The sequence below is a fragment of the Rhinolophus sinicus genome, chromosome 2 (assembly GCF_057876585.1).
Source record: "Rhinolophus sinicus isolate RSI-liver-muscle chromosome 2, RSI-T2T, whole genome shotgun sequence".
NCBI lineage: Eukaryota > Metazoa > Chordata > Mammalia > Chiroptera > Rhinolophidae > Rhinolophus > Rhinolophus sinicus.
The window spans coordinates 164,241,428-164,257,779 of record NC_142502.1 but is presented as its reverse complement, the minus strand read 5'-3'; the positions used below and the strand labels follow the sequence as shown (position 1 = coordinate 164,257,779).

Below are 16,352 nucleotides of genomic sequence, written 5' to 3'. Positions count from 1 at the left end.
AAGAATAGCAACCAAGGATCCAAAAGCACTAGCAGGTGCAGTATCCAAAACCAGATCTCTCATGCTGGCAGTAAAAAGCTCGGGCCCTGCATGTTGAGGTTAAAAACAGCATGTCTCATACCCATTTCACGGATTATTTGCATAAGTTCTGTATATGACTGCCATTGACTCACATTGTCTGGCAGCTCGCCAGCCTGTTCCCACACTGTGCGTACCGCAGCAGTGAGCCACTGCATTAGAGAATGGTTGCCCTGGTTGTTGGCCAACCTATGGCAGTTTTGTAACCTTTGTCGCAGGGACGGATGCACTGTCACGAAGGCTAGCTTTTCCATCTCGCCTGGGGAGCAGAGAATGCTGTCTGCTCCCTCATCCCATAAACGTAATAGCCAAGCTGAGACGGGCTCTCCAGGGCGCTGTCTGTACCGCCTCCCCAGCTCCTGCAACTCAGTGGGAGTGTATGGGGTGTAGGTTGTGAACTCAGTCACAGCTGGGTTGCCTGCAGCAACGCCCCCGGGGCCCAAAGGTTGCTCATGCTTTACCTTGTGCTTCATGATGGGCCGGGCTTGGGGGTTGGGAGGTACATTTTCTCCACTTGCTTCCTCTGCCTCAGAGTCTCCACCTTGGGGCCCCTGTTCTAACAGGCGGACCCGGGCTTCCAGCGCTTCCAACCGGGACACCTGGTTCAGCACCCGGGCCATTTCATTAAGCCCATTTTCCGTGTTGAGACTCAAGGCCTTGAGGAACATCCAGCCCACGTGGCCGGCTGTAGCCTTCTCCTCCTCCGGCAACCGCTCAGCCAGAGCCTGCAGGGCCCTCTCCACACTGGCCGGAGAGCCGTCCATGTCCTCCCACCTTTCCTTGGGGGTCCAACTCCTGAGAAGAGTGGCCACCGAACACCATATACTGTGTGGGGGCCATACATCCTCCTGCCCAGAATCAGACGCCATTCCTACCTGGTCGGAATCTTGCTCATCGTGCCAGGTGTCTGAGTGGGTGGAGGCCTCGGTGTAAGATGTCCACCACCCTCGGAGCTTAAGGCCGCAGCAGATTACCAAAATGAAGGCAATGCCGTCCATGGCCAAGAGGGAGGTGTGCCATCTGGAGGCTATTTCCCAGTTAATTAACTGAGCAAGAGATATCCTTCAAAAGTTGAAATGTGACACTTGGGACTATTCGTATAACTAAGAACGCCGACCAAACATTCCTTCTTATGAGAAGTAGCCCCCACGCTTGTGTAATGTGGCTGTTTTTGCCTTGTTGAGGACCCTCCCGCCCCCAGCAAAGATCTCACTTGAAGTTGCGTTGCATGGAAATGTCAATTCTTCTCAAGGCTCCTCTCCTACCACCCCTCAATTATACTGAATGTTCTACTATGTAACCTCATTTTTTCACATACCATTTCATGAATATTTCTCCAGTAATATTAACTATTCTCCTACAGCTTGCTTTTATGTGCTGGATGCCTACTGTTTCATTGCATGGAGATACCAAAGTTCATTTAACCCAATCTTTACTGTTGGAAAATTTGGTCAATCCCAATGTTTTTTGTTGTAAATAACGACATATTGAACATTCTTATAATTTTTTGCACCTACCTGATTCTTTTCTTAATACAAATTTCTCTAAATGGAATTTCTTAGTCAAAGGATGAAAACAGTTTAAAGGATTTTCATACATAGTGCCAAATTGCCCTCCTAATTATACGAGGTCTGACAATTATGTTTGTGAACTTGTTGCAATGATGTTGCTAACCTTTTTTTTTGATATCAGAGGGATTACTCATTATGAATTTGTACCAAGTTTACTATTATTTGTACCAGGTTAACCAAGTTTAGTGTTTGGAAGCGCTGAAAAAGCTGCGTAAAAAAGTTAGACAAAAATGACCTGAACTTTTGTGCAATCAATAAATAAATCAGGAGGCAGTATGTTTATATTTCCATCCAGAAATATATGTTCATAAAATAAAATTTTTTGTTAAGTTTTATAGTTGTCTTTATGTCCAGTCTAACAATTCTTTTTATTCCTAAACTTTGAACCCGAACTCAAACTCGAACTCGAACCCGAACTCGAACCTGAACCCCAACCCGAACTCGAACTCGAACCTGAACTCGAACCCGAACTCGAACTCGAACCTGAACTCGAACCCAACTCGAACTCGAACCCGAACTTGAACCCGAACCTGAACTCGAACCCGAACTCGAACTCGAACCTGAACTCGAACCCGAACTCGAACTCGAACCCGAACTCGAACTCGAACCTGAACTCGAATCCGAACTCGAACTCGAACCTGAACTCGAACCCGAACTCGAACTCGAACCTGAACTCGAACCCGAACTCGAACTCGAACCCGAACCCAAACCCGAACTCGAACCTGAACTCGAACCCGAACTTGAACTCAAACTGGAACCCGAACTCGAACTCGAACTCGAACCCGAACTCGAACCCGAACTCGAACCCGAACTCGAACCTGAACTCGAACTCGAACTCGAACCCGAACTTGAACTCGAACCTGAACTCGAACCTGAACTCGAACTCGAACCCGAACTCGAACCCGAACCCGAACTCGAACCCGAACTCGAACCCGAACTCGATCTCGAACCCGAACCCGAACTCGAACCCGAACCCGAACTCGAACTCGAACCCGAACCTGAACTCGAACCCGAACTCGAATCGGAACCCGAACTCGAACTCGAACCCGAACTCCAACTTGAACTCAAACCCGAACTCAAACTCAAACCCGAACCTGAACTCGAACTCGAACTTGAACTCAAACTCGAACCCGAACCCGATCTCGAACCCGAACTCGAACTCGAACCTGAACTCGAACACGAACCTGAACTCGATCCTGAACCCGAACTCTAACTCGAAACCAAACTCGAACCTGAACTCGATCCTGAACCCGAACCCTAACTCGTGACCGAACTCGAACCTGAACTCGAACCTGAACTCGAACCCGAACTCGAACTCGAAGCTGAACTCGAATAACTTTGTTATTGTTGTTGGTATTTTAATGGGATCCTTCTCCCCTACATTTTCTAAAGTGCTGATTGGTACAAAAGCTGTTAATTTCTGTGTGTGGAATTTAGAGTCATTATATTGAATGCCATTAGTTTTAATAACTCTTTAGGCAATTCTCTTAGATTTTTATAGAATAATATGATGCAAATAATGACAATTTTATCTTGTTTCCGTAAGTTATATATTCTATTTGTTTTTATTATTATATTCCACTGGCTAGAGTTCTCAGAACGATGTTACATTATAGTGGTGACAACTGATGTCCTTGTCTTGTTTTGTACTTTAATAGTGGTTCCTTTAGTGCTGAGTATAAAATTAGCTGTTTATTTGAAGAGGATTTTTGTGTGTGTGTGTGTGTGCACGCTAAGAAAGTATTTTAATCCTTCTTTGCTAAAGGTTTTTGTTTTTGTTCTTTTAATAATCTGGAAAGGATGCTGAATTTATCAACTGCCTTTTCAAGTTTAAGCAACCATATGTATTTTTTTCCTCCTTTAACTTACATTAATAGATTTCCTAATATTGAACAGTATTAATTCCTTAAATTTAGACAATCCAATATATAATTTAGCCTCAAAATGCATTACGATTTATATCTGCAGTAAGTTTGTCTTCCTAATTATTTTTACTCTAGGTTAATATTCATTTGCCCTGTGAGCACATCCTGAAACCGGAGAGGGGTAGCCAGTAGGTGTATCTGGATAGAAAGGAGAACTATGGCTCAGATTTATAATTTGCCAGTTAATCCCACATAAAATAAAATTGGGACCTGGCCACAGAGAGATCTTCAGTTTCTAGATTACTTACCCGTTTGGATTTCTTTCCAGTTCATTTAAAAGTGTATGATCACAGTATTCAAAAACTAAATGCATTTTCCTTTTTCTCCTGAACACCTCAATGAGGTTCACAAGATTTGGGTGTTTTAATTGCTGCAAGGAAAATGAGATACAAAGTTTGGTGACTTGTTTCTTGTAAGAGTTTCTCCCTAGATCCCTTACAATTTTAAGAGCGGAAGGCCTTGTTTATCATTCTCTATGCATATCTTGTAGAACATTTTATTACAGTTACTTACAAAAGAAACTACTCTTAGTAAGAATCATGGAATCTTAATGTTGGAAGAAAATTTTAAGAATTTTTCTAATGTACCCATAATAGATGGTAACTAAACTGCTTGAATCTCTCTGGAGATACCAAATAAAATACACACTAAAATAAAATAAAATTAAAATAAGCACTAAAACCAAAAATACTTCATGCATTTTGTGGAAATTTAAAATATACAAGTCATAAAATAACCTGAATAAAAAACTGAGGAAATGGAATTATTGAGTAAAAACTATAAAAATCATCAGTCCCATTTAGCTTACATATTGCCATGGATTTAATGTAAATGTCAGCTGGATTTAAACCCAGTCTGGATTTTAGGGTTGACTCTCAGAAATACTAGATCCCAACTTTCAAATCTGATTAAACAGCCTATTCCAGGAGTCCCTACAGTTAGTCTGTTTTTAATTTGTCATTTTTTAGCTCTGTTGTTCTTTGATTTTGGTGTTCTCTCTTATGCTTAGATGTTTTATATGTTAAATTCTACTCCCAAACTGAAGCATTTCACAAGGCAGCTTCTGCTTAATGTTGTAAACCAAAGGAGAAATCCTGATTAAGATAATCCATCACTAGAGCAACTATGTATCATCCAGTCAGGGTAATGAGTATAAACCAGGTCTGTCCCAGGCAGACCGGCATATATGGTCACCCTCCATATAGCTAGGGTGACTGTATAATTCAGCTTATAAACCAGGACACTTTTGAAAGAGGATACTAACCAAGCCAACTCTGGGAAAAAGCTATGGACCAGGACATCTGATTACTCCTACTTATAACTCATCTTCCCTGTTGTTTTCCCAGTATAGGAGACAAATCACATTTCTAAACCCTATACCATTTACTCAGAAAGATATATAAAGAAATAGAACACAGTATTTTGTATATAGTAAAGTTCAATAAATACTTTGCAGGCCCAGTAGAGAGTCTTCAGTATGACATAGCATCCTCTACCTCACTATCTGTAAGCATGGCTTGACCAAAAAATATCACCCTGTAACTATGTGCCAGCTGCTCAACAATTTGGGAAAAGGGAATCCATTATACATTAAAAATATTCCCAGAACACCAAATCTTTTTTTCCCCCCCCTATGTGCTTCACTGCCTAAAAGGCAGAAAGGCAAATAGTGGAGGAAACAGGTCACTCCGGTAAGTCAGCTGCTTTGTGCTGCAGTAAAAATTGTAGAATGGAAGCAAAAAGGTGTCTCTCTCTACCAGGAGAGTAAGGGATTCACAGATGCTACAGCTGGATGCAATGTCAAGGTTCAACCTGGTCAAATCTGTGTTTGGATAGATCAGCCTTTGCAAATGAAATTAACTTAGCCAAGAAAAATAGTGACTTGTCTAAAGTAAAATAGGTAGAAAGGTGGGAGAAAATCAACCAAAAGTAAATAATAGGAGTGTAGGAGGAAGGTAGATTTATCCTGGAAGGAATCCGCTCAGGGCATACAGGGATATAAATACCCAAAGCAGGAATGATGTACCTTCTGAGAATCATCATCACCAGAGACCAAGCTGAGTTGTAATCTGCCTACTTTTCACCTTCAAGTTCATTCTCCAATTGGGATACCTGTAACCCAGGAGGTACTACCTGAGCATTAACTTTAGCTGAAAACTTTGGGGGTGGTGGTGGATAAAAAGCCTTAGTTTTCTTAGAAAACAACCACTGCCCAGTTCAGACGCACCTTCTGGCTTAGCTCTGTGATGGAGCTGGCTCTCTGACTAGAGCCTACTGCTGGCGACAAGGTAACAGTGAACTGTTTTCCATCGTGATGGATACACTCTTGAAAACTCCCTGTATATCAAATTCTATTTTAAACAAAACACTAGAATTTATTAGTTGAGGTAACTTGCTACAGATAATATTTCAAAAGTATAGAAAATATAACTATTATCTCCCTTTAAAAACTGGATTTTAGGGGATTTCCTAAAAACAGATGACACATGTCAGGAGTAAAGGTTGGCTGTGTATTCTTGAGGAAACCACACGAGTTTTGTTACTCAAAGTGTGGTCCATGAACCAGCAGCTTCTGTGCCATGAGGGAGTTTGTCAGAAATGCAGAACTTCAGGCCTACCCCAGGCCTTTCCACACACAGACTGCACATTTCAACAACGTCCACAGCGGATTCTGATGAACATTAGCGTTTGAGAAGTGCTGCCCTACGCCCCCGTTTCCTTTCTGATAAAATAAGGCTACTGCATGAGCAGCGTCTCTAAGGTCTTTCATGGTTCTAAAACTAAGATTTTTTAGGGTAGGAAAACGTTTACATTGAAAACTTATGAATTCTACATGTCAAATCCTATCAGAGTAGAAACAACCATTCCAAAAACATGTGTAAAATGTGTATACATAGCTGGGGGTGGTATTCAGTATGTCTAGGAACCAGTGGAGAGCAGGCAGGACCTGTCCGTATCCACGTGGAGGGGCGGGCGCAGTCCTGTGGGCCCCTTTGGGCCAAGAGACGCTCTTTTAGTTGCTGGGAGGAGGCTTTGGGGAGCCGACAGAAGAAGGCCAGGGCTGAGGGAAATGAGGGGACTTAGGACAGTGGATATTTACCAACCAGAAGGGGCGTACTTCAATATTTTAACAATCTACAGCTGCAGTCTTAATGTCAGCTGCTAAACATCAGAGCCGCCGAAGTCCAAAGTCACGATCAATTTATTTCCCAAAGTTGCTGATACAAAGGAATTTAAGTCTAATGGGGGAAAAATATGACTTTAAAATTCTCTGTCATCTTGGCATACATATTTCATCCAATACCATATTAGAGATATATAGAGTTAACCTACCTTCAACATTCGTATTTCTCTTAGTGCTATTTTCTTAACAACAGGATCATCTTCAGATTCCGCAAATTTTTTAATAGCTACCACTTGTCGAGAGGTTTTGTTTCTGCATTTGAAAACAACCCCGTAAGACCCTTCTCCAATCTTAGCTAATTTTTCATACTTTTCCATTACAGAAGTGACTTAAATTGCTGTCTTGATAGACTTGCAGTACAATGTTGCACCTGGAAAATGAGATGACTCCACTTAATCAAGTTATCAAGGACAGTGTTCCCACAGATTATTATATAAAACCAATTAGCCCAGGAGGCCAAAGGTTTATTTCCATTATTTTCAAATACACTTAAAAATATTTGGATATTATTTCATTAGTTTAGTTCAGTCCTATGCAATTCTTTCAGATAGTGCAAAATTTTCATATGCCATTTCTCATAATGGGTCTGTGTTGGTTTCAGTTGAGTTAAAAGTATTTGTGGAAAGGGACTTTATTCAATCTATTGTTTTCATTATCCTCAAGTAAATGATTAAAATATGATGCTATAAAATCCAGCTGAAGGAGTATTTCATACTCTTGAACATGGTGGTTATCTTTTCCCTCTTAACCCATTCGAATACTGCAGACTAGAAGAGTTGAGAACAAGACAGGGTACAAAGTGCTATACTTCCACCTGGTGGAGAGAAGAAAGAGAAAATGTGGGCTGTTGAACAAAGCAGCCATTAAAACTAATAACAAAATATTTTTAGAGCATTATTTATTGTGCTTAGCTTTTCTACGTATGAAGGAACAGACCCTTTAATTCTTAGCTCCCAAAGAAAATAATAGTAAAGCACACAAAAAGGCAGATTTCTCTAATTCTTCACGAATGCTTTCATGTCCATAGTGATTTCTACGGAAATACTGTTTAATTTTTATCTTGTATCACCCATTTGTGAATTTTGTGATGACTAGATTACATGTTGAATAAAATAAGGCCAGCATAATTAAATAAATCAGTCTAGGAATTAAAAATATAAAAATTCTAATTAGTCTTAAAAATCCCACCTCACTTTATTCAGCAGAATCTTGTTAATATACTCTAATAATAAAAATAGCTAGCACTTAAATAACACTGTTCTATGCAAATTATATATAATCAACACAAATATTCCATGAAGTAGATGTTATTTTTATCCAACTATACAGACGAAAAAACTGAGGCACAATGAAGTTAGTATAGAATTAAAACCTAGGCAGTCACATTCCAAATATCATAATTTTAATCACTACATTATACTGCTTCTCAGTTAATTCAAAAGAATGTACAATTTGAAGAAACACTTAGTCCAAGTCTTGGTATTAATAAAATGTCATGTAAAGAGCTGACCACTTTAAAAATTTCTGATGCTTCAAATGAACACCCCCTTTTTTTAACCTCACTAATGTTTAGCCTTTTCCATCCACAATTATCTCAATGAAGAAAGAAATCATGTACTCTCACTTGCCACTATAAAAATATCCAATTGGAAAAAGTATTTACCTGGATAAATGACTATTAACATACTATTTTACAAAATAGATTCTATTCTCTCTCTTATTAAAGCTCAAGAATACACAATCAAGTAACACATGGAAATCCATCACAGCTTATGTTTGGAAAACTCTGTTAATCATGGGCACGCATAAGGAAGACCTGAGGAGGCCTAAAGGAAAGTTAAAGCTGAAGTAGATTTGATGACTAACTGAATTTTGAACGCACTCCCCAACCCACACACTAATCTATTGGGAGAGGGTGAAACACTTATGGCTGGGCGTGTTTGTGTGTCATCAGTGCCCAAATTATCAACCACTAAGCTATGGAGACAGTGGTGACTTCCAGAAAGCCAGACTAAAAACATAAAAAACTGAACAGAGATATCAGCAAGCACACACTTAAAAGGAAATAGATTCTGCAATACAGGCAGGCTGCTAAAACAAAGAAAACCAACCCATTAAAAAAAAAATCCACAAAAGAAAACTGGAATCCAGAATTGCTACAATATGTTACCTAAAATGCCTAGTTTTCAATAAAAATAATTATAACACATGCTAAGAAAAAGGAAACTGTGACTGATATTCAGGGGAAAAAGTTCAATTTAAATGGATTATGAGTGGATTCAGATGTTGGATTTAGTGACAAAGACTTCAAAGCAGCAATTATAAATATGTTCAAATAATTAAGGCAAATTACAATTTAAATAATTACAGGAAAATATAATGACAATGACTCAAAAAACAGGGAATCTCAACTGAAAAATGAAAAGGATAAAAAAGAACCAAATGGAAATTTTAGAGTCAAACACACAACTGAAATGAAAAATTCACTAGATATACTCAACAGCAGATTTAAGATGGCAGAAGAAAGAATCAATGAATCTGAAAATAGAAAATGACCAATATAAAAGAGAGAAAAAAGACTGAAAATTAACAGAGCTTTAGAGACCTGTGGGACAAAATAAATAATACCAACATATATTTAATAGGATTCCCAGAAAGAGGAGTGAGAGAAAGAGGCAGAAAAATCTATGTGAAGAAATATTGGCCAAAAACTTTCCAAATTTAATGGAAAACATTAATCCACAGATTCAAGAAGCTCAATAAATTCCAAGTTGGAAAATACAAAGGCATCTATACCTAGATGCATCATAATCAAACTGCTGAAAACAAAAGACAAAGAGAGTATCTTGAAAAAAGTGAAAGAGAACCATTCACACAAAAGGGAACAACATGCTTAATGAATGACTCCTCATCAGAAAAACAATAGCAAAAAAATCAGTAAAACAAAAAATTGGTTCTTTAAAAAGATCAATAAAATTGATGAAACTTTAGCTAGACTATGAAAAAAAGAAATAAAAATTACCAAAATCAGGACAGCATTATAGAAATTAAAAAGATTATAAAAGAATATTATGAACAACTTTATGCAACCAAATCAGACAATTTGAACAAATGCTTAAAAAGACACAAAATAACAAAACTGGCTTAACAAGACACAAAATAACAAAATAACTCTAGAATAAATAGAAAAATAGAAAACCTGGTTACACCCATAAACAAATGAAAAAAACTGAATTAATTAAAAATCTATCCACAAAAAAAGCCCAGGCTCAGAGATCTTCACAGGTGAAATCTACCAGATTTTCAAAGAAGAATTAATACCAATCCTTCATAAACTGTTCTAAAAAACAGAAGAGGAGGAAGCATTTCCCAACTCATTCTACAAGGCCAATATTACCTTGCTACAAAGTCAGACAAAGAAATCCCAAGAAAACTACAGATCATTATTTTCATGCACATGGACACAAGAATCCTCAACGAAATAATTAACAGAAATATATAAAATGAATTATACATCATGATTATGTGGAATTTATCTGAGGAATGCAAGGTTGGTTTAATATCTGAAAATCAATAATGTAGAATAACATATTAATAGACTAGAAAATAAAACTACATGATCATCACAGTAAATTACATGAAAAAAAGCACTTGACAAATCTAGCACCCATATATGATGAAAATCTCAACAAACTAGGTATGGAAGGGAACTTCCTAGAGGGCATCTGTGAAAAACCTAGTTAACATCATGCTTAATGGTTAAAGACTGAACACTTTCCCCGAGATTGGGAAATTCTTCTATTTAACATTGTACTGGAAGTTCTTGCCAGTGCAATATGTCAAGTAAAAATATTAAAAGTATAGAGATTGGAAATGGAAAGAAAAACTCTCATTATTTGGAAATGGCATGCTACTTACTGTATGTAGAAAATCCCAATGAATTTGCAAAAAAAACCTCAAACCGAAACAAAAACAAAACCCAATTAAAAATAATGAACAAATTTGTAATGTAGTAGGACACAAGATCAATATACAATAATAAATTGTATTTCTATATACTGGTAACAACCAATTTGAAAATGAAATTAAGAACACAATTCCACTCCCAATAACATCAAAAGAGTGAAATATTTAAGAGTGAATTTAACAAGTGAAGTGTACAGAAAATTAAAAACATTGCTGAGAGAAATTAAAGATCTAAATAAAAAGAGAAATGCAATGGTCATGAATTGGAAAACTCAGTAAGATGTCAGTTCTCCTAAATTCACCTATAGATTAAATTCAATCCCTATAAATATCCAAACAGGTTTTTTTTGGGGTAGAAATTGACAAGAGTACCCTAAGATTCACCATGGAAATGCACAGGATCCAGAATAGCCAAAATAATTTGGAATAAGAACAAACTTGTAAGACTTATATCACCTGACTTCAAATTTTACTATAAAGTTATAGTAAATCAGGAGAGTATGGTGTTGGCACACACACACACACACACACACACACACACACACATCCCGAATGGATCAGAAGAGAGTCAAGAAATAAACCCTTTTATTTATGGTCAATTGATTTTGACAAAGAAGCCAAGACAATTCAATGAGGAAAGAATATTCTTTTCAATAATGCTAGGACAATTTGGTATCCATATGCAAAAATAAACAAACAAAAACCCCCAAAAAACTCTGATAGTTTACCTCACACAATATATCAAAATCAACTAACAATGGATCACCTACTAAAATGTAAGAGCAAAACTATACAGCTTCTAGAAATAAACATAGAAAAAAAATCTCTGAAACTTCAGTTAGGCAAAGATTTCTAAGATATGAACCAAAAACAAGGTCCATAAAAGAAAAAAAAATTAATAAAATGGAATTCATCAAAATTAAATGATTTCCTCCTCAAAAATAATTGTTCCATTAAGAAAATTAAAAGATGAACCACAGGGGCCGGTCCGGTGGCTCAGGTGGTTGAAGCTCCATGCTCCTAACTCCGAAGGCTGCCGGTTCGATTCCCACATGGGCCAATGGGCGCTCAACCACAAGGTTGCCAGTTCAACTTCTCGAGTCCCGCAAGGGTTGGTGGGGTCCGCCCCCTGCAACTAAGATTGAACACGGCACCTTGAGCTGAGCTGCCGCTGAGCTCCCGGGTGGCTCAGTTGGTTGGAGTGCATCCTCTCAACCATAAGATTGCCCGTTTGACTCCCGCAAGGGATGGTGGGCTGCGCCCCCTGCAACTAGCAGTGGCAACTGGACCTGGAGCTGAGCTGCGCCCTCCACAACTAAGATTGAAAGGACAACAACTTGACTTGGAAAAAAGGCCTGGAAGTACACACTGTTCCCAATAAAGTCCTGTTCCCCTTCCCCAATAAAAAAATCTTTAAAAAAAGAAAAAGAAAAAGATGAGCCACAGACCGAAGAAAAAATATTAACAAATTATGTATCTCATAAAGGATTTGTATCAAGAGTACATAAAGCACTCTTACAACATAGAGTACATAAAGTCAAACCCAATTTAATGAACAAAAGATTTGAACAGACATTTCACCAAGGAAAATATACAAATGTCTAATGAGCACATGAAAGAATCCTCTTAGTCATTATAGAAACGTAAAACCACATAAGATACCAATACACACCCACTAGAATGGCTAAAATCCAAAAGACTGACAATATCAAGAGCTGATAAGGTTATGTGAAAACTGGAACTCTCTCACACATCAATGGTGGGGATGTAAAATGGCATAGGCCCAGATGGAAAACAATTTGGCAATGTTTTAAAAGTTAAACATAAATTTAACATAAGAGTTAAACATAAACACAAATAGTAATTCCACTTTTAGGTATCTATTCAGGGAAAAAAAATGTCTACACAAAGACATGTATGCAAATGTTCATAGTACCATTATTCGTAAAAGCCTCTAACAGAAAGCAATCCAAATGTCCATCAATTGCTGAGTGACGATCCATGCAACAAAATACTATTCGGCAACAAAAAGGAACAAACTACTGATACATGCCACACTGTGATGAACATAATAAATAACCCAAACCCTCCCCACCCCAAAATAATGCTGTGTAGAAAGAAGCCAGCCACAAAAAACCCCACATATTGTATGATTCTATTTACGTGAGAATTCTAAAAAAGGCAAATGAGCCACTGTGAAAAACACAGAATCAGTGATGTTTTTGCCAAAAATGCAAAACCTGAATCTAATCATGAAGAAAGTTGACAAAATCAAATTGAGGGGCATTCTACAAATAACTAGCCTGTGTTCTTAGGGAAAAAAAAAACCCATCAAGTCCATGAAAGACAAAGGTCAAGTACTACTCCAGATTGAAGGGGACAAAAGAGATGTGAAAACGAAATGCAGTGTATGAACCTTTAAGTGGGGGGAAAACTAGACAGAATAATACGGGGTAATTGGTAAAACCTGAATATCGACATAAAGTTTCCTAATTTGGTAATCTGTATTGTGGTTATGTGAGAAAATGTCTTAGATCTTAGGAAATATACACTTATCTATTTAAGAGTAAAGAGACATGATCGATGTCTGCAACTTAGTCTTAGAAACCATATATAGTGGAACTAAAGTGTCTAAACTCCTTTTTTCCTGCATATCTACTTCTATTACATGAAAAACTTTTTTCTCAAACATCAATATAATCAGATATCGTCCTTCCTCAAAAATGTCGTAGGGCCTCTAATGCCACAGAATAAAGTTCATATTGTACATGATATTTACTGTCCTTTGCACCCTGGTCCCAATGTACCTTTTCCACATTGCTTCTCGGATTCTTTGCCAAACACTTCCAGGTCTCAAAGTCTCTGCTTATACTACAGCTTGGAAGGTTTGACACCAAAACACTCTTAAGACTTTTGCAGTTCAACTTAAATGTCTTTTCTGCTTAGCCTTCTCCAAACCCCAAAGGCAGGCTCCTTCTCTGCACACATATTGCAACTAACAACTTCCCCCACTACTTTTTCACATTTTTTTTTTTTTATCACATCTGACTTACACGGTTAGCTCATTGCCTGGCACACAGTAGGTGCTCAACCTACTATAATTTTATCCTCTAACCTTTCCACTAAATATGTATAATTTTCTTTTTTAAGCAAAGGCAATAATTAGATTTTGATTGTTAATACAGTACTTGGGCAGGAAATCATGATCAAACAGTGATAAAGGTACTGGCAGGGAATAGATGCAATTGGTGAAAATATTTTAATAGTCATTATTGACCTCCAACCTGAAGCTATATACCTCTTAGCTACCGGGCCTCCTGACTTCAGAATTTACCAAATATTTGACTGTTAATAAAGTTCTGTGTACAATGGCAAAAATAGGTATAGCCCTAGGCCCGTGGGTGAATAGAGAAAGATAAACAGAGATAAATAGTTGAGTGGATCATTCATTAAATGCTTTGAAAATTTTCTGTTTAATTTCCTTAGTCTTAAGGATTTGCAAAAGGATGCACATAGAAACAGAGAAAACACTTGGAGTCAGATATTTTCCAGCACTGTATCACAAAACCCCACAAGCAAACTAATGAATAAATACATCGAGAGAAGGAAAACAAAATTAAGAAAGAGAGAGGAAACAGGATGAAAACACACTTATTAATATTAATGTCCTAATCTAAAAGTTTCTTGGAAACTCGTGTAAACAGTGGCGTTAGGAATGGGGCGGGGACGGGGGTGGGGGAAAGGGGGGAGAGGAGGGAAGGAGACTTTTTCAACACCAGGCCAGACCAGTTACAGGTTGGTTCTACAGGCTAAAAGTCACAATTTCCTACGTTGTTGTTATTGTTTCCAAAACAACCAAACGTTATTTATGTTTAATAAAATTGACCAGGATAATGGGCGTCTGTCTTAAAATACGGAATTACAGAACGTCAAAAGTACACACACCTGTTTATAAATTTATCATGGTGATAGTACAGCTTGATTAATTAAAAGCATCCCCAGAAAACCAGAAGACCACAAATTTACGTAATTCAAGAAATGAATTTTGTTAAAAAAAAAAAAAATCACATTTCATGTGGGCACACAACAGGTATGAAAGTTTTGCATATATCGTTTTATTTCCAGGCCTCTAGTCTCGACCCTTCATTCAATGGCAGTTCAGCTTCGCCACACAGGGGTCTCCCAAAGCGCAGAGGCGCCCCTCGCTCCCTCCTCTGCCGCCGCAGCAGCCTCGTCCCCCCGGCCGCACCCCCGTCGCCGCCCTCTCTGCAGGGCCGCACCTGCCTCCAGGCGCCAGGGAGCCGCACCGGCTGGGTCGTGTGGCCGGTGGGAGCCATTGGTCACCTCTAGCCCCTCGCCCCCTCCTGTCCCTCCAAAGGCCACCGAGGGGAAGGCGGCGGGGACCCCTCATCCAGAGTCCACATCTCTCTCCATCACCCCCCGCCCCGCGCGGACCCCCGTCCCCTCCGGCCCGCCGCGGACACCCGCACTTACGGCGCGGACCGGGGCAATCGTGACGCAGCCTCAAGCAGCGCGGAGCAGCACCAACTCCGGCGCGGGTCGCTCCGCGCAGCAGCTCCGGAGCCGACCAGCCGCGGAGTCTCCCGGGCAACCGGACGCGGCGGCCTGGAAGGGCAGAGCGGCTTCCGCAGCGGGTTTCCCCCGCACCCGCTGCAGCAGGAGCTCGCACCCCGGGTTCATCCATAGGTGGGTAACCTTGGGGACGCAGCAACAGTTTCTCCTCAGAGAACCCTTTAAAATGCCCTGAAGGCGGCGCTCGGGCATTTAAACTACATTCCCAGCAACACTGTGATTATACTGGCCTGGTCTTTTCCAAGGCCTCGAGCACTAAAATTAAGCACCTGTAAACTTGAATATTAGTCCGTTTCCTGCCTGGTCACAGACCCTGTTTATCAGATCCTCTTTTTAGTCATTACTCTTCAGTCCTGCCCTACTGCTCAAATAGCTTTTCTGCAAACTTCTGTAGGCTTTTCCGTGACAAGCAGCTACTAGCTGTGGTGTTTTGCTGCCCTTTTCATAATTCAGCAAGCGTTGTACTAGTGTCTGGGGCAGATTTAGATGGAGACATGTTTGCCACCCAGCGGGGAGGAAAGTCAAGCAAACATAATGTTGGGGTAAATTGGAAAAGATAATTTTTGGCAACGCTCACCCTTCTTGTTCCCAAGGTGACTTAAAAATACTACCTGTACGTTGAAAATGAGCATGTCCATACTTTGTTTAGCATCAATAAAATGCTCATCATGCCGATATAGGATGTCCGTATTTCTCTTCTGATCTCAGAGGTGACTGTTTTTCTCATCTATTTTCAAGTCTCCATTTCCTTCATTTGCTTAGAAATATGATCTAATTCCCTCCCATCTTTGGAAAACAAAATGAGAAACCTTTATGTCCTTCCTCCTCGAAGACCAAGCATCCTCCCAATACACTCAAATCTACATAAACTCCCATCTACACATTTCTATATCATTTCTGCCCTTATAGAAATGATATAGAAGGGCCATAGATAATTTTCAGTAAGGATACAAGTGATCACCTCATGTACAAACCCAACAGCCTATTTTCATCTTCATGTAGTATTTGATCTCTGCCGTTTCCGAAAATGTTGAC

General features: G+C 39.2%; 1 protein-coding gene across 1 annotated transcript in view; it reads right to left on the bottom strand.

Annotated features, from left to right (window-relative positions):
* CDKL4 (cyclin dependent kinase like 4) overlaps positions 1–15,437 on the bottom strand; it is a 35,233-nt gene extending 19,796 nt beyond the window's left edge. The window contains exons 1-3 of the mRNA XM_019742602.3: positions 15,219–15,437; positions 6,908–7,128; positions 3,823–3,944 (exon numbers count right to left, since the gene is read on the bottom strand). Coding sequence (XP_019598161.2) covers positions 3,823–3,944; positions 6,908–7,075 — 290 coding nt within the window. The 5' untranslated portion in view covers positions 7,076–7,128; positions 15,219–15,437. The remainder of the gene's footprint in view (positions 1–3,822; positions 3,945–6,907; positions 7,129–15,218) is intronic.
* Between the last annotated feature and the right edge of the window lie 915 nt (positions 15,438–16,352).